Source organism: Perognathus longimembris, chromosome 2 (genome assembly GCF_023159225.1).
Source record: "Perognathus longimembris pacificus isolate PPM17 chromosome 2, ASM2315922v1, whole genome shotgun sequence".
Lineage (NCBI taxonomy): Eukaryota > Metazoa > Chordata > Mammalia > Rodentia > Heteromyidae > Perognathus > Perognathus longimembris.
Window position 1 is genome coordinate 4776802 of NC_063162.1, and position 26383 is coordinate 4803184.

Genomic DNA, 26383 nt, shown 5'->3' on the forward strand with positions numbered 1-26383 from the left:
GTTGAGTTATGTTTCTGCCATTCATTGTTTGAGGCTTTCATGATTAAAAGATTTTGAAATTGTGGGTACCAACATTTAGTGTGTATTTGTACTCACAATTATTATTTCCTTTTACTGGATTGTTCCTTTTATTGACATAAAGTCATTTTCTTTGGCTAGTTCTGGTTTGAGGTTTATTTTGACACATATGAGTATAGCTACTCCTACTTTCTACCTATATCTATTTGCTTAAAAAAATATTTTTTCATCCTTTCACCCTAAACAAATGTTTGTCTTTACCAATGAGGTGCATTTCTTGTAGGCACTAATTGTGCAGGTCTTGTTTTTGAGTTCAGTCTGCCCTTTTCTACTTTATGATTGAAAAGTGCAGTCCATATTAATTAATATTGAAATATAGGGAGTATTTCCTGTTGTTTTGCTGTTTTACAACATTTACTTCTTTTCTAATCCTTATTTGCTAATGGGATTTTTTCCTCTCCTGTTTCCCTGGTGTGTTTATCTTCCTCATCTGTGTGTAGAATACCTTTAAATATCTTCTTCAGTACTGTTGAGTGATTATAATTTACTTTAGTTTTGTTCATCATGGAATGTTTTCTATTTCTCCTACAATTATGAAAAATGGCTTTGCTAGATACATAAATCTATGTTGACAGTCATTTGCTTTCAGGGCTTGGAAAATACCAGTTCATGCCCCCTTGCTTTTAGTTTCTGTTGAAAAAAATCTGCTACTGTTTTGACATCAGATGTGATTTGCTGATGCTTTCAGTCTTCCTTAGTTCTGTGTATTTAGTGTTTTACCCATAATTGCTGAGGGGAGTTTGTTTTCTGATTTTGGCTATTTGGTGTTCTGGAAGCTTTTTGTGGGTCGCAATACCTTTATCAAGATAGACCAAGTTTCATATCCTGCATTGTCATCCTTATCTCATTCAGCTGTTTTTTAATTATAAAATACTCAAATACTTGAGATAGTCTCTGAGATTTAAATAGAAAGTTTAGGCCATTTGCAGGTATTTTAGTAATTGGTATGTGTGGACTGACTTCTGTCATTCTGTTTAGCATTCTAATTTTCTCTGCTCTTTGCCATTATTTTTAAATCAAATTATTTTTTTATCCTGCTTTGTGTGTCTGTTAGTTGGAAATTTTATTCTTTATTTCCACTATTTTAGTGAAAAACTAGAAATTGAAACATGAAATTAACAAATCCTAAAATTAATCCTATTTTTCCCTAACTGTGTTGACTCACATTACATAATGGATTCACTAAGGCTATTCACATCTTCATTTTATCCTTGCATTGGTTTGTTTTCTGGCCCTGACAAATTATTATCTTTATATCCTATTTATATGTACCTCGTGTTTGCCACTGCCTGTGCTTCCTTTCCCTTTGTGCATATCAGATATTATTTTCACTGTCGATTGACATATTACATTTTACATATCATTCATTAAAATGGAGGACTTTGGGAAATAAATAAACTCTCTTTGGGGGAAGAATGGATTCTAAAACTGTATTTATTTTACCATGTTATTAAAAATCTTGATACTGCATATTATTCTATTTTGAAAATGATTTCCTCTTGGCCCTTTGGAAACAGTATCCTAGTGCTTTTGTCTTTTGAAATTTGGGTTTATTCAAATACGTTTCAGTGGTGGTATGGGGTTAAACTCAAGGCCCCCAGCTTGCTTAGCATTCTTGCTTATGACTGGCATTCTACAACTTAAGGTACACCTTCAGTCATTTCACTGGTTAATTGGAGAGGGAGTCTTATGGACTTTTCAGCCTCGGTTGGCTTCAAACTGCTATGCTCCGTGTCTCAGCCTCCTGAATAGCTAAGATTACCAGAGAAAGCCACCAACACCAGGCATACAAGTAGGCTTAATAATATGCTGTTGTCTGTTCATTCTGCTATAACAAAGTACTAAGTTTTCTCCTTTTGCCATGGAGAATACAGCTGTAATTATGTCAGACTTTGAATTTCTCTTTGGTACTATATTTAAGATCTTCTCTTTGTGTTTGGTGTTAGGCTTCATCATGCTATATTTAAATGTGGATTTCTTCTTGATGTGCTGTGATTCACGATTCTGAAGGTTCTTATATCTATTAGTTCTGAGAATGACTCAGACTGTTATCTCCTTCCAGGATTTTTATTGGGTGTTTTATATGGTCTCATTCCATGTTACTCTCTCCTAACTCATCTTCACATTCTCCATTTCTTTAACTCTCTCTTATATGTTTAATACCTTTTAGATTTATATTCTACCTCACTAATTATACCGTTAGCTGCATCAAAAGTTGTCAGAGTTTTTAATCTTTTTTCTTTTAATCTATTTTTCTTGAGGTGCTTTTTAGTTCTTTCAGAACTCATTCTAGCCATTTTTATAGTCTCTTGCTTATTGCCCACACTCTTAAATCTAAGCCTTTAAACACATTAGTAATTTTTATATTCCGCATTTGTAATTTATAATATCCAAGGTATGAATATAAATCTTGAGCCTAGTTTTCCTTCTCTGCTGAATTTTTATTATGATAGTTGTTTCTTGTGCATGTTGTAACTTCCACTCTCTGTGTGTGTATACATATATATGTATATATGTGTGTATGTACACATGATTCTATATAATGATGCTAACCTTATGTTTATTAGAAATTTCTGGAGTGCAGGACATCCCAGCAGAGGAATTCCCATGCTTCGCTCAGTGGTGATCACCCCTTTCTCTGAGAAGTTTTCAGCTTGTGGTTGTTCATGCTAAGTAGGTTATGTGGATTTTGGCATCCTCCCAACAGGGAACTAGCTGTAGAGGTTTCTCACATTTATTTGCCCAGAGTTTTGTTTCGTGGCCTCTGTTTGGCCTCACATCCCAAACTCTGTATGATCAGAACAGCAAGATTGTTCTGCAGTCTTCTTCCGGATCCTGCTGTTCCTTGCTTCCTTATAATCAAAACCTTAATTTTAAAGTACACATTTAAATTTTATTTCCAAAGTTTTCATTGCCTCATTATAGGAGGGTTTAAAGGTCTTTACCATATTGCAAGAAATAATGGGTTACATAAATTTATTTTTTCCAGTACTATCTTGTAATACTGACCACATATTTTAAATTTAAAATATTTGAAGCTTTTAGGAAATTAAATTTGTTACATAATTCTGTTGTCATTACAATATTCATTTTCCTATATATGAATGTGGGTTTTGTTGTTTTGTTTTGTTCTGTGTGTCAGTCATGAAGCTTGAATTCAGGGGCTAGGTACTATCCCTCAAGCTTTGAAAGAATAGTTATTGTAAAGTTGATCTCCAGAGAGGTTACAGTTACATGCGTCAGGTAGCGAATGTGTTTCTTTTGGAACATCATTTCCCCTTCCCTCACTTTCTCCCCAGCCCCCCTATAGTTCATTTTCAACAGTTACTCACCCTCTGTCCCACCATTTCTGTGCTCCTCCCTTACCTGCCTCAAAACAGATAAACTTACAAGAAAAAAAGGCACAGAAAGCACAACCAGTGACAAAGGAGAAAACAAACAAGCAAATAAAATACCTCAGCTTTCCATTTCTTGGAGCTCATTTCAAAAAAATATCATTTTATATGATCATGTGCACATAGCTATTGAGCCTTTGTGATCCACTCCTCAGAATATCCTCCCTTAGTCTCACTGTGTGAATGCCCAGAGTCCTATATAATTTATCATGTCTGACTGTATTTTTTTATCTTTTACTATCCAGTGTGTTTACTTGTAGATTTATAAGCACAGATGAAGGAAATCATGAGACCTGTGTTTCTTTGGGTCTGGCTTACTTGCTTAATATAATTTTTTCCCCAAGTCTTCCCATTTCCTTACGAATGGTAGAATATCATTCTTTCTGGTGGAAATGTAGAATTCCAGGGTGTGTCTATACATCTGGGTTATTCCATATCTTGGCTATGGTAAACAATGCTGCCATGAACATGGTTATGCTGGTGGCTTTAGTGTGGCCTGGTTTGTGGTCAATTGGATTGCTGGATCATGGGGAAGGTCTACATTTAGTCTTTTGAAGAACCTCTATATTGCTTTCCAGAGTGGTGGGACAAGTTGATATTCCCACTAACAATGTAGTAGCATTCCCTTTCAGCCACATTCTCGCCAGCATCTGTTATTCTTACTTTTCTTGATATTGACCATTCTAACTGGGGTGAGGTAGAGTCTCAGTGTTGCTTTGATTTGCATTTCTTGCATGTCCAAAGATGTTGGACATTCTTGATATGTCTACTGACCATTCTTTCTTCTTCTTCTGAGAAGTCTCTCTTTAAGTCTTTAGCCCATTTATTAATTGGGTAGTTGTTTCTTTGAGGGTTTATTGGGGGGGGGGCTTAATTTTTGAGCTCTGAGTATATTTTAGATATGAAGCCCTTGTCTGAAGCATAGCTGGTAGAGATCTCCTCCCATTCATGGGCTTTCTATTTGTCTTTATCTTGGTAGCTCTGTTCTTTGCTTGAGCGCTCTCAGCCAGATTGCAGGTATGAGCCACCAGTACCTGGCAGTATTCTTTAATTATATAAATAGATGTAATAGCATGTTCTCGTCTGTTCATGCTACTGTGACAAAAGTATCTTAGGCTGAATGGTTATTTAGTCCTCAAGGTTCTGGTAGCTGCAAATTTGAGACCAAGGGACCAAGAAAGTTAGATTCCATTAGAGAGTTGGCCAACGCGTTTGCTTTCATATGTCATCCACACGTGGTGAAGGGCAAGTTACCCCAGTCTCTGGCCTGCTCTGATAAGTGCACTGATATTACATCACAATGGCTCCACCCTTGTGACCTAATTATATCCCCAAAGACCTTACCTTCTAAGGTATTAGAGCTTCAGTATGAATATAGATGACATTGGCATTTACATTATTGCACAGTGGCTTTAACAATTATTTTTCTAATTCTGTACTGTTTTTAATGAAGCCATGAATTACAGTGACCTATTTCCATTATTTCTTCAAGTAAACATGTGAAGTAGCAACTATTCACCTCTCATAGTCTAATATTCATCTCATATATGAACTTTTAAACTGTATACCTAATGTTGTACCTTTAGCTTGGTTCCCGGTGTTTCACCATTTGAGATCGTATCTACAACGTATCTGGGTATGTAAAAGTTGGACTGTTGTTCTTAAGCTATATAATCCTGGAAGGAAAATTGCTGACTAAATGAGTTGAGCATTGTTAAAGCTTTTGATTTTGTTTTATCAATTACTTCTGAGAGGGCTTATAAAATATACTTCACAGCTTGATGAGCAGACTGCATTGCCACTTTCAGAGAGCAAGTGTGGGCCTTCCTGTTGTTCTTAACCAGTTGTGGTATGGGTACTCGGTCAGCAGTGTATGAGTTTCTGTCTGTATGCTCCCTAGAATTCAGTACACATTTTGCTAATGTGATAGGTTTCAAACTTCATAGTTTTTGCTGCATATATTCTCTTCTTATATTCTATATCACTATCTGCTTTTTAGTGTTAGTATTTTTTTCTCCTGGGAAATTGGTCTTTAGTGTATTAACTCTTATGACTCTAGGGGAAATAGCTTCTACCATTTGAGCAGTATGCAGTGACCCCTAAGTCATTTTGAACTTGTATTTTACATTCCCATTATTTTATTCTCTGTCTTTGGAGTATTGGGTAGTTCAAGATAATAATGGATTTAGAAGATTGACAAATACATTAAGAAACCAGGAATACAAAACAACCCATTTCAGTTCTATTCACTGCAAAGTACTGTGGGCCAAGAACCAGATAACTCTCTCCGCCCCAAGATCTCCCCAGGGGAGCACGGGAAATGGTGGGGGGAGGGGGGAGGGGGGGCAGAGAGGTGATAGGAGGAGCCGAGAAAGAAATCTACTGAAGCCATGTTTGCAAAATGAGTCCCATCCAGGACTCTGGGACATTTCGACCTTATTTTAAGCCACCCCAGGGACTGGAACAACACATAGTGGGTATAGAAATGCAGAAAGCCTTGTAAAATTACCAACTCCATGTCCTTGGGTCTCTGGAGGCTTGATGTCACAAACAGGAGATGACAATGGGAAAGAAGCTTAGGAATTGTCACAGGGGTCTCTCTCTCTCTCTCTCTCACACACACACACACACACACACACACACACACACACACACACACATACACTACACCAAACCTTGCAGGCCTCTCTGCTGCCTCCCCATGGCAGATAAAAGAAGCAATCCCTGCATCCAGCAGGCCTCCAGTCTCCATAGAGAAGGAAGGTCACTATCTGATTCCAAAGCTGCGTTTCTTAGCTGGCTTTCTTTCTGCATTTCTTCAGCTTTCTTTCTTAGCATTCCCTTACCAAAAAATAAATAGGTGAATAAAACTCACAATCTCAAGTCAGAGCCCCAAAGCATGCGTGCGTTTTCAGACATCCTTGACTCCTTGCAAATGAGCTTTCTGCTGGTCCTCCTGGGCATCGATCAAGTTCACACAGGAGGCACGGAGGCCCGGATTAGTAGAGAAAGGATTGGGAGAGGATTTTTAACATGATGTAATTGGATGTGAATCGTTAATTACATTATGAAACGCAAAGCACACAAGCTGGAGTCTTTGCAGCTGAGTTGAATTAGTTCCTCAACCAAAAGAAATTAGAGTCCAAGTCAGAAGACTGGCGAGGACCGGAACGCCGCCTGTTTTACTCGGGCTCCACCTGCAGGTGTGAAATGCCCTCGGTTTGGTATCACGTGACTCCCAGCTGCCTGCCTAGACCCGAACCTGTGGGCCATATGCTTATTACCAGCGGGGGGGAATGGTCTGGCTTTTAAACAGATCTCTCCATAACAGCCTCATTAATATGCAATCCACAGACTGCCATTTTCTTGCATTGTGTTCCCTCCAACAGTAATACCTTTTAGAAGGTAATTTTTTTAAAAAAAATTGCATTGAAGTGCTTGTTACTGTGCACTACTCAGAAAGAATACCTAATGATACAGGTGTGGGGGTCCCCACAGTGAAGGGTGTCTTACAGCGTTCCTCATGCCTTTTCCAGCGGAGAAAATCCCCCCTAACGTTTTGATGCGTTGTTTTCCCTACAAGGAAGGGAGTGCTCCCTTTGCAGGCAAGGCCCGAGCACCCCGCTTTCGTCAATGACATGCCAGGGTTTGCTGTTTGGTCTGCAAAATCCGCAACGCTGTTCCGCTGCCCCCCCTCCCTCGCTGCGTGTGTGGCGAATCCACACCCGTAATTGCGAAGCCAGAGGAAAGCCGTGGCTGCGTCGTCCTGGGGAGCCGGGGGGGCCGGGGCTGTTGCGTTCTGTGTCCTCTCCCGGCTCTTATCTAATTGCATGTTCTAGACGGCTGTGTCAGCGGCGTGCGTGCGGAGGGGGTCGGCATCCGTGGCTTAGAGCTTTGGCGTGGAGAAGGGCTGGACCCATGCCCCAGGGTTGCCCAGGAAGCGGTGGCCAGAAGGGGCTGCAAACGCCCTGACACTCGGCACGTGGGTTTTGTCTGGCGTTTCCTTTTCCTAGAGCCATTGGGACCCAGACACATGTAGAACCTGAGCGTGTGCTGGGATTATCTCGTGGTGTGAGGCAGTTATTCTTCTGCTTCCATCGGCCCGCTTGGCCTCCTCTGTGGGGGTCAGGAACCTCGCCTCTCTGCTACCAACATCTCCTGGCTCATTGCAGGACGCCTGGACTCGGAAGCTTCCTCAAAATAGCCTTGAATTATTCAAGTTTTGCCTTGCAGAGGCTGTGGGAAATCTGTCTTCATTATCTCCCACCCTCTGACGGACAAGGTCTGACCTAGCTCTTCCCGGGCTAAATACCCTGAGGACGTGGGTCATGAGCTCAGGGAAGATGAGCGGCATGTGGCCATGTCCATCAAGTTGAGGCATCGGCTCCGTGCTAGGCATGGCAGCAAACAGCACAAGCCCTCGCCAGGATGGAGCTTGTGATCTAGTGTCACTTGAGTCACACGACAGGACGCTTCAGCATGCAGAATGGAATGGTGGTGGGTTCCACAGACCCCTGAATCTATCGATTGGGTGGGTCGGTCCTTGCTCGCTCCTTTTAGGAGCCTGCCTTGTGACAGTAGAAAGAACAGGTATTTTAGGCAGAAAGAAATGCAGGTCACCGCCCCTGGCATAACACAGAAGGCAGGGGGCGCATTCAGGAGACAAGGCCAAGCAAGGCCCGTGGGGCTGGCACAGGGCACCTCTGAGCTCCAAGGAAGAGGCCAAGGATCGAGGGGAGAGGAGCTTGTGTCTTCCTTCAAGTGGGCTGGGAATTATCAAGGAGAAACCTAAGCACAGGACTTTGCTGATCCCACTTGATTTCCTCCACATCTGGATGCAGCCACAGTCATCTCAAGAGAGCGTGTGGGTCTTGGTGGGCTTTAGTTAGAGGGTTAGCAGCGGTTGTTGATGGGCTCCATCCAGCAAGGGGCTGGGAAAGTCATCGACTCGAAGGGACACGGGGCTCTCACAGCCCCACCTGACCCTGTGCTGATCAGTCCCATGAGACGCTGCGGCAGCCGAGTCTGGGGTCACCAGGCCCCGGGCAGCCTTCCTTGCCGTGCGGAGACTGGATGGGCCTGAGCGCGCCCAGGCCCCGGATGAAAGTGTGGATGGAGGTGTGGGCATGCCTAAAAGATGCCTGCAAATTCAAGTCATGAGCAAAGGACCCGGAGGAGGGAAATGGCCGTGCATGGAAAACTAGAGCGTTAAAGACAGTAGGAGACAGAAAATGTTGCCAAATTGGAAATTACTACCCTTAGAGGAGGCAATTTTGTGACATACAGTGTTGTTCATAATTTGATTGACATGAACATTTTGTCGCTGCTTTTTCCCTTAAACATGTCACTTTAAAAGAATGTAGGGTCTTATTGTTTGTTTGTTTTGATTTTTGATGGTGCTCGGAACTGGACTGAGGGCCCAGAGCGCGCCAGGCAGGTGCTCTACCACTTGAACCTGGCCTCCAGTCCCTTATCCTATGGGCTGCTTTTGAGGTAGGGTCTTGGTGCATGTCCAGGTGGCCCTGGGTTATGATTCTGCTACTTGTGCGTTCGTAGCAGGCGTGAGGGGCTGTGCCCGGGGATGTTCACGTTTGAGGGAGAGGCCCAGGATGGCAAGGGGACCCCGAGGGGCCGGGAGAGGCTCGGCTGGGTCTCCCCGCCAGCCCTGCTCCCTGGCTCCGTTCTTCCTGTTGTTTGTTTGTGTTTTCACACTCCCAAGTAGAAACGGTGCATGTGTTTTCCTTCTCCGCAATTTATTTTTAGAGAATTTGGAAGATGAAATGCCTTCAGCGCAGCCACATGCCTCCCATTAGCCTTAATGGGAGAAAGGTGTCTGCGGAGGAGAGGAGCAAATCCCCCTGTGGATGGACGGCCGCGGGCCGCGCGCGCCCTGGAGTGGGGCGGGGCCTGCCCACGTCCAGACGCCGCACGGGCCGCGCTGGGTGGAGCCATCGAGGCCCCTTGGGAGCTCCCGAGTCCCTTCTCGGGCTCGGCAGTTAGCCCCCCCAGATCTGGGGGAGGCAGGCTCCGGAGGGGCTGGCTGGGAGCCCCGTGTATTTTATACTGGCCCTGCCCCCTCAGCCCTGCCATGCTGGGTTTGAACTTCCAGCCTTGCATTCGTTCCACTCTCTTGTTCAGTTCTACCACACAAGTCATTGCTCCAGGCCTCCTTTTCGCTGGATAGCTTTGGAGATGGAGTCTCACAGACTTGCCTGCCCGGGCTAGCTTCAAACAGTGATCCTCTGGACTTCAGCTTCCTGAGTCGTTAGGATTACATGCGTGAGCCGACCCTCGCTTCTCAACGCATTCTCTTCCCCTACTCCAGGTCCACCCTGGGGGATCCGAGAGCTTACGTTGCTGGGTGGGCTTTCCTCCCGAGGAATCCGCACAGTGAATCCGTTTCAGTTCGACAAGTGCCTACCTGCTGCTGCGATCAGGAGCCCGTGACGGAGCAGCGCCCAGTGTCACAGCTTGACCTTGAACCACTGGCTCACCGCTTTTGAGGGGCTTAGAAGGAGGTTTGAGGAGGCCCTCGGGTCGCTCAATGCCCTGCTTGCTCCCCTCCACTGTGTGTGTGCAGATGAAACTGACCGAAGTGTTCGGGGGCATCCTTGAAGGTGAAAAGGCTTAAAGGGGCTCCATAAAAAGCCCATCCCTAAGGGGAAGGGGGGGTGGAGTCTCCCCTGACCCACACCTCAGCCCTGACTTTACATTGAAAGTTGACCTGAGGGTCTCAGTCAGTTCCCACTCCCACGTGCAGTTCCTCTCTCTCTCTCTCTCTCTCTCTCTCTCTCTGACACTAAGAGGAGCTGGCACAGCAAGGAATGTGGGCCAAACTGGGGCCGGGTGGGGAGGACAGCTGCCCCCACCCCCCGCCAGCTCCCCACAGCCCAGGGAAATGGCTATGTTGCTGCACTCCAAGGTCAGATCTCATCCTGGTATAGAAGATGCTCTGACTCTTAGACCAGCACTGACCTTCATGTACCCTTCTTCCAGCAAGCATGGCGGATCAGTCAGGAAACAGCCATCTTTAGGGAAGAGGGTGAGATGTCGATTGAGAATTTACCCAGCATCTCCCTGCCCCTCTGGATATGCTAGACGTGTTCTTTTCCAAGATTTGAAATCAAGGGCGATGTCTTTCCGTTATCACTCCCGGCGTGTCGTGCTTAAGTTCGGGCGTTCGTTCGGTACGGGCCACCGTCCCCCGGCTGGGTAGATCACACGGGGAGCTCAGATTGGCTCAGAGCATTCTTGTTTCCAAGGTCCTCCTCTGCCACTCCCCCCCCCCCCTCAGGCGGTGCGCTCTGCGTTTCTCTGCATAGAACCTTCAGACGGCGGGACCGCGCGCAGTCAACAGCGAATGGGTGGCAGACCCAGGTCGCGGGAGACTCGAGCTCCCCCGATTCTTCCCAGCGCCTTCTGTCTTTGTGCAGCAGCGTCCTGTTGCAGACTCCACTGCCCCGGGGAAACGTGGCATCATGGGCTCTCGAGAGCTGTGTGCGTGCCATCGGGGTCAGCAGGCCCAGCTCAGGGGGCACCTGAGGGGCTGGAGACCCTGCTCCTCCCAGCAGCACCGAGGGAAGCGGGGAACCCCGAGGAGCTCTCCGGAAGCGTGACTAACTGTAGTTCTGTGGGTGTGTTCGCTGCGTTTCTGCAGAGTTGACAGAGGCAGAGATCTCCATTTTCTTCTTACCAAGAAGAGACTTTCGCTGTACGAAAAACGGCTGCTCTGAGAGGGCCTTTTCTGAGCCGATCACCAATTCCCATGTTCTTCAAAGCTTACGTTTGAACTATATTTGCACTTAGTGCAAACAGAACTAAGAAAAATCACAGGTATTGGGCAAAAAGAGTCCAAAGTCATCCCTTGTACCCTGGATGTTTTCCCCAGTGCTAACCTGTGAGATGTTATTAGTAACAATTTGTTTTTTTTTCTTAAATCTATCACCACCACTGCAACCTCAGAACTGCTTTTTGAAAACACACAGTACTGGGATTTGAACTCAGAGCCTCATACTTGCTGTGCAGGTGTTCTTACTACTGAGCCATGCCCCTAGTTCCTTTTTTGGCTGGTTATTTTCTTTTTAGATAGAGTCTTCCTTCCTGCCCAGGTACGTGCCTGGGCACAGTCCACTTGCATGAGATTTTCCATTATGGCCAGTATTGTTAAGAAGGGGTTTTAGAAACGTTTCTGCCTGAGCTGGCCTTAAACTTCAATCCTCCCAAACTCAGCCTCTCAGTTGTCTATGATTATACACAAGAGCCATCAGGGCCTGGCTGGAAACTCACATTTTAAAGAAAGCTGCACTAATTCTAAAAGATTCATTTGAAAAAAATAGCAACAGAGAAACCTACATAGCTCCAAGTATGGCAGGGCGGGGTGGACCCGAGGCTGTAAAACATCACAGACACAGCGTGTTCCTAAGAGAAGCTCTGGAAAACCTCCACGGAGATGGTCAGAGGTCTATAATCCCAGGGAAAACTGATGAACTGCTTTTATTTCCTCCTAATGTTTGAACTTATTGCATAGTCAACCAATAAAAGAGGGCAGGGTGCAGCCCCGTGGTGTGGGAAGAGTCCACACCCTGCAGCCATTCTAAAGAACTCACTGCCCATGCAGGTTTACACCAACACTTAGCTTTGCAGCCCTTAGATCCGTGGATCAAGTGAGCACTTAAAAATGTCAGGAGCATCTTTACTCCCCCTCCCCTCATCATTGCTAGCTAGGAAGAAGGAAAGAGCTCCAGGGGGAAAAGAAGCTTCGACTGAATAGTGACTTCAACCTTCTTTACATTGTTCTGGAGTGTGCATCTTTCTAAACTTCCAGATGGCGATACATTTATTTCTCACAAAGAAATCCCTCCTTTCTCAGGAGCATAAAGGAAATGTTTTTAGTATGAGACAAAATATTCACAGAGTGCTTTGAACAGGCCGCTTAAACACGTTTCCCTTTTGCCGTGCTCAGTAGTCCTCTGCACCGCTTTGTTTCTTACGGATTTCAGGAAGTGGGCATTGGAGGGGACCGGTTAGCATGCAGCCTGTCTGTCTGTCTGTCCGGTGTGACGTTACCTGTTTATCTCATTGGAAGCCACCTCATTGTTTGGGAACTGAGCCAGAAGCAGAAGACGTGAATGCAGAAAAGTCAGGGGAAGAGAACTCCCGCTGGCTCCGAGTTTCTGACTGGGGCCTGGCTGGTGCTGACTCAGCCCCTTCTGTGGCGGCTGGGTTTATTCCTAGTTGCTATTTTCATGTGGCATGTGCTTCTCTTCAGAGGCCCTTGGGAGTGTCTCCAACTCTGATTGTCAAAAATAGTTCTTCAAAGGGGCACAGCATTCTTAGGAGAACAGGCAGGCGGGGCCCCGAGCTTCCAGCTGAGTTGGGGTTGACATGATTGAGGTCTGTAAAACGTGTGAGAAAGCCAGAAAGACCGTGTGAGCGAGGCTAGGAAACGCTTCCAGCCCTCGCAGCAGCCGGCTGAGAAGCGGAGCGCAGGGCGGTTTCCACGGGAATCCTCAGCCCCGGAATCCGCTTCCTCCGCCGACACGGAACCCTCTGTGGTATTTAGAGCCTCCCCGATGGGGTTTCCAGGTCGACAGATGGAGAGCGGGTCAGGCTGGCTGGAGGGGGAGTGGGCCGGCCAAAGAAGCTGGAAGCAGAGGTGGTGTGGATCTGCCGTCCCAGCCCCCGGCAGCCCTGCAAACGCCTCCATTTCACCTCCCACGCTTTCAGGCCCACCTTTGGTCACGTGCGTGGATTTCGCGTTGGTCGTTGGCTCTGTCTTCCATTCATTTCCTTCACAGTGCAGCGTGGAGTCTACCCCACCAGCTCCTGCCTGGCGCCCGTCCCAGGACCATGAGTTTGACTGGACTCATCCAGCACCTGGCCACTTCCTTACCATCTTAATTACGATGGTTACGTTTGTGAGTGCCAAGCGTAAACTCGCGTGCGTCGATGCCCACGCACGCTGCCTTCTCATCAAAAGGGGAAGTAGGATTTTATGTCCGGGTATTGCCGGAAAACAGCTGTCCAAACAAGAACGACGGCTACGCTAGGGCGGGAGGCTGCCACCTGAGGCGGGGGTGGAGCTACCCACGCAGGAATGGAAGATGGGAACGACGTCTTCTGCCCGAGGCCCATCCGGGCACTTAAGTGCGAGCCTTGCTACTGCAGAGCGGTGAGGAGGAGGCCCGGATCTGTCTCCCGTGGCCATCGCCCACTGCTCAACGGGAGCCCTCCCTGACCGCCTAGAAAGTTCAGTCTTGCTTTAGCTGGTTTGTGTTTTCTGGCTCTTGGCTTTTCAAGTGGTCCTTGCGTTTTACTTTGCCCATGGTCCTCGGCCGTTGGTCTTTCTGGGCTCTGTCAGCTGACCCCCCAAATGATTTATTCGTGGTTTGGGGATTTGTGTTGATGATACCCACAGTCACAGCTGGCCATCTGGAGGGTCCGCTTCCCTCTTCCCAAATCAGACCCAAGCGATGTTCATGGAGGGGGACTCCCACTTGGGAGCACTGGCCTTTACCTTCTTCCTTCCTCTTTTCTAGGTATGCCTAGAAAGAAGCCCTCCCTCCCTCCACATAGAAGACCACCAAGAGCATTTTGTTGGAGAGTGTTAGGTTTTCAGTATTTTAATTTTCTTTTATTTTCTGTCGGTCATGGGGCTTGAACTCAGGGCCCGGGCACTGTATCTGAATTCTTTATCCCTCAAGGCTAGCGCTCTACCACTTGGAGTCACAGCTTCACTTCCAGTTTTCTAGTGGTTCATCGGAGAAAAGAATCTCATGGACTTTGCTTCACAGCCTCCCGAGTAGCTAGGATACAGGCGTGAGCCACTGGTGCCTGCTTACTGTAACTTTTTTTGGAATGGTTCTCTGAGTGAACAATATTTTTCCTTTCCTTTTTCTTTTTTTGAGACAGAGACTATATAGTCGGGGCTAGCCTTGAACTTGCAGTCCTCTGCCTGATTCTCAAGTGCTGACGCTGTAGGTACGCACCTCCATAGCCAGCAGAATATTAATTTATGAATACACTTTTGTGGTTCAAAATTTTTAATAGCGATTACTTATGCTTTTAAAATTCAGAAATTTTAATTTAATAGGACTGCATCTAAATGGAAACTATAAATACCTCTTCAAATGTGGCTGTTTTAAGAAATGCTTAAAATGTTCTCTTCCTGTGTGCTTCGGGGTCTGAGTCACGCTTTGGGATGGAGGTTTGTGGGAAGCTGGTGGTGTAAGAACATTTCCTGAGTGGAAGGGAGAAGGATGTGATTTAATAGTTAGCCAGCACTTGGGTGTCTAGATCATTCTTTGTACTTTTGCGGTTAGGAAACAGGTGTGTGTGTGTGTGTGTGTGTGTGTGTGTGTGTGTGTGTGTGTGTGTAAGAGAGAGAGAAAAGAGAGGAGAGAGGAAAAAGAGAGATATTTCTGCCTTCCCAGTACATCCTTTCGTGTGTTTTAAGACCGTGTTCATAAATCTCCAAGCCCTCCAGGATTATGACATAATTGGAGAAACAGCCCTGGGTAGTTTCCCGGCATCCTTTCTGGCCGCTGCCGGGTGGGGGTTGTGAGCTCCTGTTCTGCGGGGATGGCGTGAACGAATCCTGCCGCCACGGAGCGCGCCTTCCCACGTGGTACCTCGAAACCCGAGGCGGGCACGGGGAGCCCGCTGGGTGCGGTGGTCACCGCGCGTGTCCCGTGGCTGGACGTGCCCTTGTCCCCTGACCGCCACGTTGCCCTTCCAGCAGCAGCTGTCCCCGCCCGGCCACAGGCCTTGGCTTCCGTGACCTTGTGCCTCGGTCACAGGCCCCAGCCCCTCCCCTCGGGCCTCGTTCTTTAGGGGGAAGGCTGGTGGCTGGCATTTACAGAAGAAACCTGTTCACTGTCTAGGAAGTTCTGGAATCTGCAGGCAGTCCGTTTCCAGCAAGGGAGGGCCTCTCCCCTGAGGGAGTCCCTCGTCCCCATCCCAGGGGCCGCCCCGTCCTTCCCGGCCCGCAGCTGGGCTGTCTCTCCCCCTTGTTTCTCTCGGCACTTGCATTTCTTACACGTCCCTCCGCGTCCTGTCTTAGGGAGCTGGCTGGTAGCCCCCCTCCAGACGCTCCGTCTGGAGCCGCTTAGCCCATTTGTTGTCTGTCCCCTCCTCCCTTTCTTCCTCCCGCCCTCCCTCCCGGAGCCTCGGTGTCACCATGGAGAGATGGAGCAGAGATATGCTGAAACCATTACTGTCTGATTTTAAACAGAAGTCGGCACGGGGCGGCCGTGGTTCCCGGGGCAGGCCCACTCGCACAGGAGGAAACTGCTTTCACCCACAGCCGAAAGAGGAAGCCTTCCCCCGGTGGAGATAATGAGAAGGCAGGAACGCACCCACCTCCTCTGCGCGTGGAGAAGACGCGGCCTTTGTTTCCACTCCCTTGTTTCTCAGAGGCGGCGAGCTAGCTCCGCTGTCTTTTATTCCATTCTCTGTGTGTTGTAATTGAAGATAGTTGTAGGTTTTTCTCTCTTCTTTGAAAGGAAAAGAATAAAGCAAACAAGGCTTGCTGGGGAAGTCTTGTGCTTATGGGACACCCATTGTGTCCGCCTTTTCCTTTCTCTCCCGTGTCCTGGTCTACGCTCATCAATTAGCAGGCCTCATGCCAATGGCTGCCCTGCGTGCTCCAAGCAGCAGACTCTCATGACCCAGGGACTAAGCTGGGAGCAGAAAGTCCAACACACACACACACACACACACACACACACACACACACACACACACACACACGGCACTTAGTTCTCCTGCAGGCATGGCCTCCAGTAAGTCCAGTTAGATGCTGTCGTTGTAGAGTTTGCTAGAGGAGAGCCCACCATGAGGGAGGAAGTGAAGGTGGATGAGCTTGATCTAAGTTGCAGACCCCCACTCCGGTGGGAGGTATGGAGATGGAGGACAGCCTGGGCTACTTAGGGGGGCGCAGATAGCGCCAGGAGCTTCCTGCAGGAGGCCCGCTGCCTAGACTGCAGAGCAAGACGTTTGTGTCGATGTCCTAGAGACTTCAGCCGCCATATTTCTTACCACCACAGCCATTGAAATGAGGGGGGGGGGGGTGAGTCTTAGGTTTAAGGGGGCCCGCTGGGTTCAGAAGCATCCCTTTGGTGGGCTGGGTGACTGCAATCTCTGTTAACAAAGCACAGGGCTGCGTAGAGCTGAGCTCTAAACCCTTAGAGACTATCTTTCTCGACCAGGATGAATGTTCTAGGAAGACGAAACTTCGTCATCTAACTGTAGTTGAACGAACACAACTTAAGCGAACTTGGGCATAAGTGGTGATGAAGCGAGCTCTCTGTTATTTATTGAGGGTGCTCTCTGTGCTCCTGGGTCTCATTTCCTGATTTTTCAGTTTAACGCTCTCAAGTTTTAAGGGAAGCATCTGACTCCTACGTTATTATTTACTGAGAATTTCCCTTATACCAGGTAGAGACAGATAGACATGAGGTGAAAGTGAAAGAAAAGGTAGATGATGGATGAAGAGATGAAAACATGGGTTGATCATTCTCCAAGGACTATCAAAATATGCATTAATTTAAAGAACCTAAAACCAAGATGCATCTAAATTGGCTTTTAACCAATTTAGTTTTCTAATCTTTATGAGACTTTCTCATTAAACTTCATACAGTGTAATAAAGAATGACTGTTTTAGAACTTTGCCTGTAATATTTTTTCAATTCGATGAATCAGTTTGTAAGTACGATGTATCCTGATCAGGATGCATCCGTTGTTCTTCCCCTACTCCATTCATACCTTCATTACGTGTTCCATTTGCGCGTCCGTACATTGACTGTAACAACTGTAGTCACCCACCCTTCCCCTCTCCCTTTGTATAATCCCTCCCCACCACTCCCCCCACCCCTGATAAAACATGTTCCTGCTTCCTGCTATTCATTTTGTCAAACTGTTCTATAATACTTTATGCTTAGACATAATTGATGATGTTTGAGATAAACGTGTGGACAGATTTTTCTGTAGGATTTGGCAAAGCGCACGTTTATGATAAGGAGACCAGCCTTGCCAAGCTTTAAGGTGTAGCTTGCAGCGTGGGAACCCCTGGGGCCCTGGTAGGAACTTTACCTGGGTTTTGTTTGTTCACCAGAACATGGGAAACTGGATTCATGCCGTTGGTGAATGAGGAAATGGGGGATTAACTCCCCTGGGCTACACCCCATCCCCGTCGTCAGGAGGTGGCCTCCGGGGGTAGGATGTGAAGTGGGTGCGGCTCACCCACACTCAACCGTTCTGTTTGGCTGGGCCTCAGAGGCCCCAGGGACAGATAGCAGAATGTGGTTGCTCTTCTCCAAGTGGGCAGTTGTGCCCAGGCTCCTTTTTCATACACAGCAGACCTCCAACTACTTTCATTACCCAACTGCTCACCAGCCTCCTTTCCCTGTGTTAATACCCAGGAAGGCTATGAAGTGTGTGTTCCGCTGGCGGCGGCAGCCTCCGTCCAGACGGGGGGCAAAGTGTATAAACAGGGCAGCGGAGAGAAAGCCTTGCACGGCCCTCTCCCGAGGCGGTAGCCTCCATCTGGGCCCTTCGCAGAGGCGCTGTGTGTGTAGGCATCTAGGGACAAAGCAAAGCCCACTCAGCATCCCCGATTTTGCTTTGTTCACTTAACAATATCGCTTGATTATTCCTCCTTCACACAAGAGCTTCTGCCCCTTCCTTCCAACTATCACAAAGCATAGCTGTTCGCAGTCACTTCCCTAGTCTCCTGTTCGTGGACGGAAGGTGCTGCCTGGCTGACGATATTACACTGTTGAAACTAGCAACACATTTCACTCGCCCAGCGCTATGTACCGTGACCTGACAGATTGTTTCCTACCTCTGCCCTTGCCTTACGTGACCGCCAGTATTTCTGCAACGATAATGATAACTAAGGTTCATTCAGTGAACTGTATACTAGCACATTTTATGCATTATTATCGTACAATGTTATTATCTTAGTTTGAACGTTTGATCTTAACATAGATAATTTAAATGCTATTTGAGATGTGAAATATAATGAAGACAATTATGTAAAATATATATTATACAAAAGTAAATGAATAGTGTATAGTATGGCTGACTCATTATTATCTCACCTAGATTTTACAAGTGAAGCTTAAAGAGGTGGGAGTAGGGTGAACCCAGGAACACTGGCCCCAGAGTCAAGGTGCTAAGTTGCCCACGCTGCTGATGCTACAGGGGGATTCATGTGAATTCCCGGATCCACCTCTGAGCGCGGTCCCTTTACAGCCGAGGAGGCTGGGGCTTGGGGACAGTCTTGTCAGGAGGGTGGGCCACGTGTTGAAAGTTTGGGAGGCCACAGTCAGCCAGCTTGACTGTCTCTCTGAGGGAGAGTGGAGGCCAGTAGACATCGGAACTTACAGATGTGGACTTGTCAGCTATTTTGAGCACGACTCTCATTTTATTTCTAGTAGAAACAAAAGTATTTTCTGGAAGCAGCAAAGCACAGCAAGGACAATCCCATGGGACACTGTCAGCTCCCTCGGTGCAACAAAAGCCCTGTAAGCAGTCTCCTCCCGATGGGGACAGTTCACCAAGCGAGGATGGTCAGTCTAGCGACCTTGCTGAGCCCACCGAGAGACGGCGTCCAAGATTCCTGACACCCAAAGTCCCTTGGTCTGGGTTTCTTTGTCCCTTCCAAGAGTTGTACACCTCTCTACAGGAAGACAGTGTTCAGATAGGAAGAGATTTCCCCAAAGGTAAGGAGCGAGGGTGGCGGTGGAAAGCATGACTTCCTAATGAGCATCTAAACACGGCACAGTGTCTTCTGGGTTGTGGTACCCCACAAACTCCCCTTACGGGGGGCGGGGGCGGTGATCAGAGCACAGAGGGAACAGGATTGTTTTTCATCGTTGGCAGGACAAACTTTTGCAAGGAACTAAAAGGCAGACTCTATAGGCCACAGGCTCTCACGCCTATAGGGCTCCAGGCTACCGCCCACTGAGGTTGAATAAAGGAAGGTCTGAGCCGGTGTGGCTGCACTAAAGAAAAGAGATCTGCGCTCCCCCCCTTTCTGCCCCCTCACTTCCTGCCCCTGGCTGCCCGAGGGCGCAGTCACTGACTGGCATGGACGGCGGCTGGGGAGGTAGCCCCGCAGGCCAGCACGGGTTGCCATGAGCTTGCTGGAGTTCCGTGTTCACGAGGCAAGTCCTCATCTCAACCCCTATGGAGGAGGAACCGGGTAGAACACGGATATCATTTCCCTGGAGGTCCAGCTGCTGATCACTCCTGAGTAACACACATACAACACGATGTATGCGAGATGCAACAGTACCGCAGAGAAGGCGTGGGGGTACTGTTGTCAGTAAAAGAATTTAGATTCCCTACGACTGTACAGATTTTTCTCAAGCTATAAAAGGACAGGGACTTTGTCCCAGATTTCATAGACCTTTGGGTTGTAAGCATTAGAAATCATTACAGTAATTGCCCAAAAATAATGTCACTTGAAACTAAGGTTGATCACTAGCGCTTTCTTCATTAACCCACACGGAAGCAACTGTTAAGCTACCGCCGTATGTGCGGTGCGGTGCGGTGCCGTGTCGTCAGCTGCCTAACTCGGCCCGTCGTGCCTGTGGCGGGCTCCTGGGAAGCTGAGGAGGGGGGCCGGGCAGACACCTGCCCGCAGAACGCTTCTGCACAGGAGCTTGAGATGTCGTCACGAGTTTCACGACTCAGACTTGGAGGCAAGGGATCCCGAGGAGACCGAGGGAAAGACGCAAAGCGGAGAGCTACAGGGAAAGCACGTATTGGATTTGGGAACAGCCTGGGCGGGGCCTGGGGACCAGAGCAGAGGGTGGGATCCTGGCCTGAGGCCTCGGGGGGGGGGGGGTCGTTACGGTGGGCACCCGCTCTACGGGCACCCGTGCATGGACAACGTGGCCATCCGTAGAAAGGGAACAGTCTGAGGCTGAGACCCAGCCACCAAGGGGAGTAGACAGGCAGTCCCTGGGTGTGATCCGTCGGAGCACCAGCCCTAGGCTTGCTGACTAGAGATAAGGAGAAAGTACGCCTTCCCCGTGATCGATGAGAATGCTCAGGGGTCCACAGGGACAAAATGGCGGTGGGAGTACTGCTATGGAGGAGGGAACTTGGAGGAGAAGAGTTAAAGCTAGTAGCCTGGGCTAGTGGTTATGCCAAAAGGGAGGCTGGTAGGTGGGGAATTCCAGAAGACGAGCAAATGCTTGACAGAATGAGGAAGTGACGAGAGAACCTCCGGCTGTGTGGTGTTGCGTGCAGGCTCCGCCGGGAACGAGCCACACGAGGTCCAGTCAGCTGGGGCTTGTAGAAAGTGCAGAGTATTGAGGGAGGCTGAGTGGAGAGGGCAACAGCCTGGCCAGCAGAAGGCTCTGGGTGCGAAAGTGACAGCGACAGCACAGGTTCAGGTGAGCTGTGACCTCTGTCAGAAGAGCCTCCTCGTGGCCCCCTCACCGCTCCCAGGAGCACCAGCTCCTGCTAGACTCCTGGCCTAGGGCTATGGACTCCTGGCCTAGGGCTATGGACAGAGTCAGACTGAATATGATACGGTCCTGAGAAAGCCACCGGCTGGGATCAAACCATCCTCATCTCCCCCTACCTCAAGACTCACGCTGCTGAATGGTGAGGGCTGCTTCTTCATGGGCCGTGGAGGAGGCAGGGATAGGCCTTGTCCTTCGCATGGAAGGGCAGCCTAGAGGCTCCGAGTTTCATCCTGGCGGTAGAATCAGAAGGACTAGGTAGAAATAGGAGAGTTGGTGGGATGCAGAAGCCAAGAAGTTTTGGTGAGACTGGATGGGGTGTGGCAGGTACAAATGGAGAGGGAAGAAGGGCTCAGGTGGGCAGGAGAGTGGAAGGACCAACTGTTATGTTCTAGACTAAGGCCTTGGTCGGGAGGTGACAGGCAACGTACTAATCTCCCTCTACAACCCCAAAGGTGGCCCTGTCTGAGATACCCAGGGATCAACTTGTTCTCTGACATTTTCCACAAAAAAAAAAAAAAATCAAAATGGCCCCAGGAAGGGGGCTGTCTCTGAGGGACAAATCCTTCCAATTACTTATGCAAACCCCATGCTTGACTCTGGCAAATTAAGGGGAGGGATAAATAATTGCATACCATCCTCTGTTCTTATATCATTAGCGTAGCAAACACAATAGATTAATATGCTGTCCTGGAACAACTGAACTGTAATAATTGTACAGGACACACTTAATATGAAGCGCAGAATAAAGAAGTTTCATTTCAAGCACAGGCGCTCTAAACATCAGAAGCCACGTAGGAACCTCTCTGGTGTAATTAGCCAGTCGTGGTGTCGGGCTGACTGTGAATGTTCCTCCCTGTGACCAGGGTAGCTGAGACAATCTGCGATGAGTCGTGATCTTGTCGGCTTAACGAGGCCCATTAATAACCCACGGGCGTTTCTATTTTCAAATTTGTCTCCTGTGTTTAATGATATTGAGGAACCAGGGGGAAATCACTTGGTGCCCTCTAAACAGAATTCTAAATCTTCTCTCCTAGGAGATTATACATGTTGTGACTTAGTGGTAAGGATAAAGGATTGTGAGGATCCTAGCACACCCAAACCCTCGCCTGCGCCCCCATTGCCCCAGACTTCTGACCTATTGGAAGATGGTTCTGAGCCCCAACAAACAACCACAGGCTCCATGACCTTGCAGGTAAGATCTTGCCTCTCACCAACGGGAGGTCCGTCCTGGGAAATTAGGGTGCATGTGACCCCACTTTCCTACCTGGGGCTAGAACTCTGACTCACCGTCTTTATGGTTGTGTGATTCTACCTGCCTTCCCTAGCCTTTCTGCGCCTCCGTTTTCACTGTGTAAATATGGAAATGATGACACTAATTCCCCAAGGTTAGAGTGAAGATCAAGTTCTATCAACAGTGACAGTGACAGGGACTGAAGGCATGACAGATGCCCAGGTACACAGGACATTTCCCTTGCTCCTCTAGCAAGTGGACATCTTCACGAATGCATGCCACAGTCATATGGGGACACTGAACCTTTGAAAGACTAAGGAATTTGCTAGGTCAGGTGGCTATGATCTGAGGAGCATAGCAGATTTCGTGCAACATCTTTCCTAACGATGGAAGTCATAGACACACAGTTGTTAAAAGTTATAAGAGATCCAGGTGTGTGGCGGTCCAACTCTGTAATCCTAAGTGCTTGGGAGGTGGATATCAGGGCAGTTAAGGCAGAAGCTCAGACAGAAGGAAATTCACAAGACTCCATCTCAACCGATGGCCAAGTATGGTGGTGTGCACCTGTTATTCCAGCTATGGTGTAAGCACGGTGCAGGGTGCAGTGTCTTGTGGGTAAGCACGGTGGCAGGGTGCAGTGTCTCGTGTTGATCATCCCCAGGGCTTTGGGGAAGCAAAAGCAGGAGCATCGCTACCCAGACTGGCATTAAAGATAAGCAAAAGAAAAAGAAAAAGGGGCGGGAAATGTGGAGGCATGGCTCAAGTTGTAGAGCACCTGCTTAGCAAGTTCAATCTCCAAAACCACTGAGGAAAGAAGTAAGGGGGCCAAACAATGTCAGAGCAAGTCCTTGCTCTCGAGCACCGCTGAGCTAGCCACCCCTTGGGGAAGGCCTTGGCACACACCAGGTGGAGAGGGCAGCGGTGACCCCGCTTAGCTGCATCCTGGCTTCCAGGGCTCTCTTGGGGTACGCACAGAAAGCACAGCCACACCGGGGCCGACCATTCTCCAAGGCCATCTCTCTAATCCTGGACTCCCCTGAAGCTGCACCCCAGTGGGTGAGGACTCCTAGCACCCGGTTCCCCGTGGCTGGCACTTATTTGACCTAGAAGGGTCCTTTCCAGGCACACCTGCCAGGGGCGTGCACACCTAACGCAGACGGGGCCGTGAGGTCTGCGTGTGAGCTCCTGGTGAGCTGGGCGAGGGACAGGCTAAGGGCGTCTCCACCGTGGCAGTGCCCCCAGTGGCCTGTGCTGAGCACCTGCTCTATGCCGGGTTCGGTGGATGAGACAGGACCTGTGCCTTCCGCGGCCTGGGGTGGAGGTCGGCCCGACACAGGTTCCCTGGGACGAGGCCGAGTGAAGACCAGGACGCCCAGGAGAGGCGTGGCTGGGGTTGAGGAGGCCCCTCCAGGGAGGGCCACCCCTTCAGCACTGGCAGTCAAAGGCTGAGGAAGTCAGACAATGAAAGGCAGGGAGGGAACAGCACGAGATGGGCCGGCGCGAGGGTCACCGTGTCCTTTACTAAGCTATCCAGAGTATCAGTGTGTAGCTGCCCAATGGGAATAAACACACTTGCCGGGTTCCAAGGGGGGGGGACCCCAAGAGGCGAAGTGTGCCCAGAGAGCCCCCGGGACACCCCCAGGGAGGGGCTCAGTGCAGGTGGCGGGAGGGTCAAGGCTGAGGAGGAGACGCGGCAACTTGGGATCTCAGCCCACAGACGCCTTCCGCAGAGGCAAAGATTTCTCCCCGACTCACCCTGGGAGGGAAAATGGTCTCCTTGAGCCATGGTGTCTCCTGCAAAGGCCCGTGGGTCACCCCCAGAGGACATGCGTGTTTGTGTCTCTTAAGATTCCACTCTCGCAGGAGCAAGCGACCCCTCCCCTGTGGTCCCCCCACCGTGTCTCTGTGGGATGTGGGGGGCTGGGCACTCAGCTTTGCTCTGTTGGCAACATGTGGGCTGACAGGTCAGAAGGAGGGATGTGCAGATGTTCATGTTTTCCCCTCGGGATCCTCAAGGCTTGTTACCTGGGGGTCCTGGTGCTGGGGGTGGGGGCGGGGAGCTGGGGAGGGGGTAATCTTGGTGCTGGCCACCGTGACCACCAGGACCTATGTCATCAACATTGCGGTGCCATCTGTGCACAAGAGGACATTGTGCCTGATGGTCTCTGTGTGTCACCCATTAGATTGGCTCCCCTTGGCCCAGTCAGATGGAGAGGGCGCATTTCCGTGTTACTTCTCTTCGATATGAACCATGTTCTTTGCTCCAATTAGGAAGCGCTGGAGGTCCACAAACCGCAGTTCATCTCTCGCTCACAAGAACGGCTCAAGAAGCTCGAACACATGGTCCAGCAGAGGAAAGCCCAGCAGAAGGAGAAGCTGGGGCAGAAACAGAGCCCGTCTCCCCTCCGCACCAGCAAGAAGCAGTTCACCATTCCTCATCCACTCAGTGGTAAGCTATAGGGCCGGGGAGTGGGAACCTCTGACCCGAGCCTTCCGCTGGGGGTGACGAGTCCCAAGGAGGCCACCGGCGTCCACAGAGCCAGAGCATAAAGCCCGTTCGGGGAGCCAGCATCTTCTGAGAGATTAGCCGTGGGCACCAAACTCAGCAGAAAATAACTTGGGACGCACATTTCCCAGTGTAGCTGCTACCACTGTAGCAGTAAGTTCAAATTCTTGGCTCCTAACTGATGCTTGCAAGACATCCCCTCTGCCCTTTATAGATTGCAAAACAGATCCTGAGGCGAGAGGTTGACTCCAGCTTGTCTACAACAACATTCGTCATCTCACAAACCCCTCGCTGCTGAGGGCAGGGATGGGAGAGCCGGCTTGCCGAGCGCTGGGACCGGGGTCAGGCCGACCCCGGGGAAGGCCGGCTACCCACTCACTCGTGGGAGAGGGAATTCTCAAGGCCCTTCTCGGGGCCAGGAGAGGAGAGCTGGGGACAGCACTGTGAGCAAGACTGACCTCAGTCCTTTCTTCAGAGAGCTCATTAACAGACTGTGAAACCAGCAAGAATAACAACACGAGGTGAGGGCAGGAATGGGGGGGCCTCGGAGCACATACTTCTCTCCTGCCAACCCCAATCATAAACTCTGGAGGGCCAGAGAAGCCTCTGTTTTATTGCTTAGGATAGAGCGATGGGGTCAATCTCCCTAGGACACAGGCATCGGCCTCCAGGAGGTGAAATCAATCATGAGGAAACTTCCGAATAAAAGTGCCCCGGGAAAGTAACCTTATTCAGTGAAAAACAGCTTAGCAAACATGACCGAGATCTCAGAAAGGGGACATGGGGACAGAAGGACAGGGTGTTCGAATGGACAGCGTCCAGGGTCAAGGGGCAGGTCATCCGCTTCCTGCAACCCGGGGCATTGTGGGAGAAGTGTCTGGAAACCCTGGCAAGGTTTCCAGATGATGTTAAGTCATCCTTCTTGGGCAAGCGTTGGCGTCTTCTGGCCGCCCCTGGTCCCTGTCCGCCTGTGGTGGCAGCACGAAGCTCTGCCTCTGTCTTCTCGTGGCCTCCTTCCTTCCCAGTGTCTCTGACGTTGTGTCTGCATTGCCTCTTCTCCTACACTGGACCTTGGGGGTCACCCAGCCCCGAATGACCTCATCTTCACTGCATTCCATCTGCAAGGACAGTATCATCAATGATAAGGTCCAAGTGAGGCTCAGCGACAGGCCTGGGGAGCGAAGACTTGATTGCTTCATTGGGGGACACAGTTCAACTCACTACAGTTTTCTTCGGTGCTGTGTGCAAAGCGAAATAGGAGTTCGCCTTCCTATGGACAAAAATCTTAAAATTGGATACAATGCAAGAGGATTTAGGCCCAGTCCGTGGTGGTAAATAACTAAGGAGCCTTCTTCTTCCTCAAATTCCAGGACAGTCGTGCTGAACGGAATGTTTGGGGGTGAGGGGCTTGACTGGCTCAGATTTTACGGCTTTTTCAACTGTCCCCTACAGCACCCATGTGCTGATGAGAGCTTTATTTGCACGTTTGTTTGCGTAGGTCAGTTAAATCAGACAAAGTCTGAAATCGGAGCCCCTGTGAGCTCAGGCAAGTGAGAGGGGATGTTTAAGGCCCCATTAAACAAGTCTACAGCACGCATCTTGTCTTCAGCCTGTCTGCTGGCGAGATGATAAAAGCAAAATGCAGATGTTTTCCTTACATGCTAAATTAGTTAATAAATCGTGAGCGTGA

The 26383-nt window shown here is 49.1% G+C and overlaps 1 protein-coding gene across 1 annotated transcript in view; it reads left to right on the forward strand.

Annotated features, from left to right (window-relative positions):
* C2H10orf90 (chromosome 2 C10orf90 homolog) overlaps positions 1 to 26383 on the forward strand; it is a 195608-nt gene that overhangs the window by 157144 nt on the left and 12081 nt on the right. Inside the window, exons 5-7 of the mRNA XM_048336112.1 lie at positions 18911 to 19198; positions 21991 to 22148; positions 24459 to 24636. Coding sequence (XP_048192069.1) covers positions 18911 to 19198; positions 21991 to 22148; positions 24459 to 24636 — 624 coding nt within the window. The remainder of the gene's footprint in view (positions 1 to 18910; positions 19199 to 21990; positions 22149 to 24458; positions 24637 to 26383) is intronic.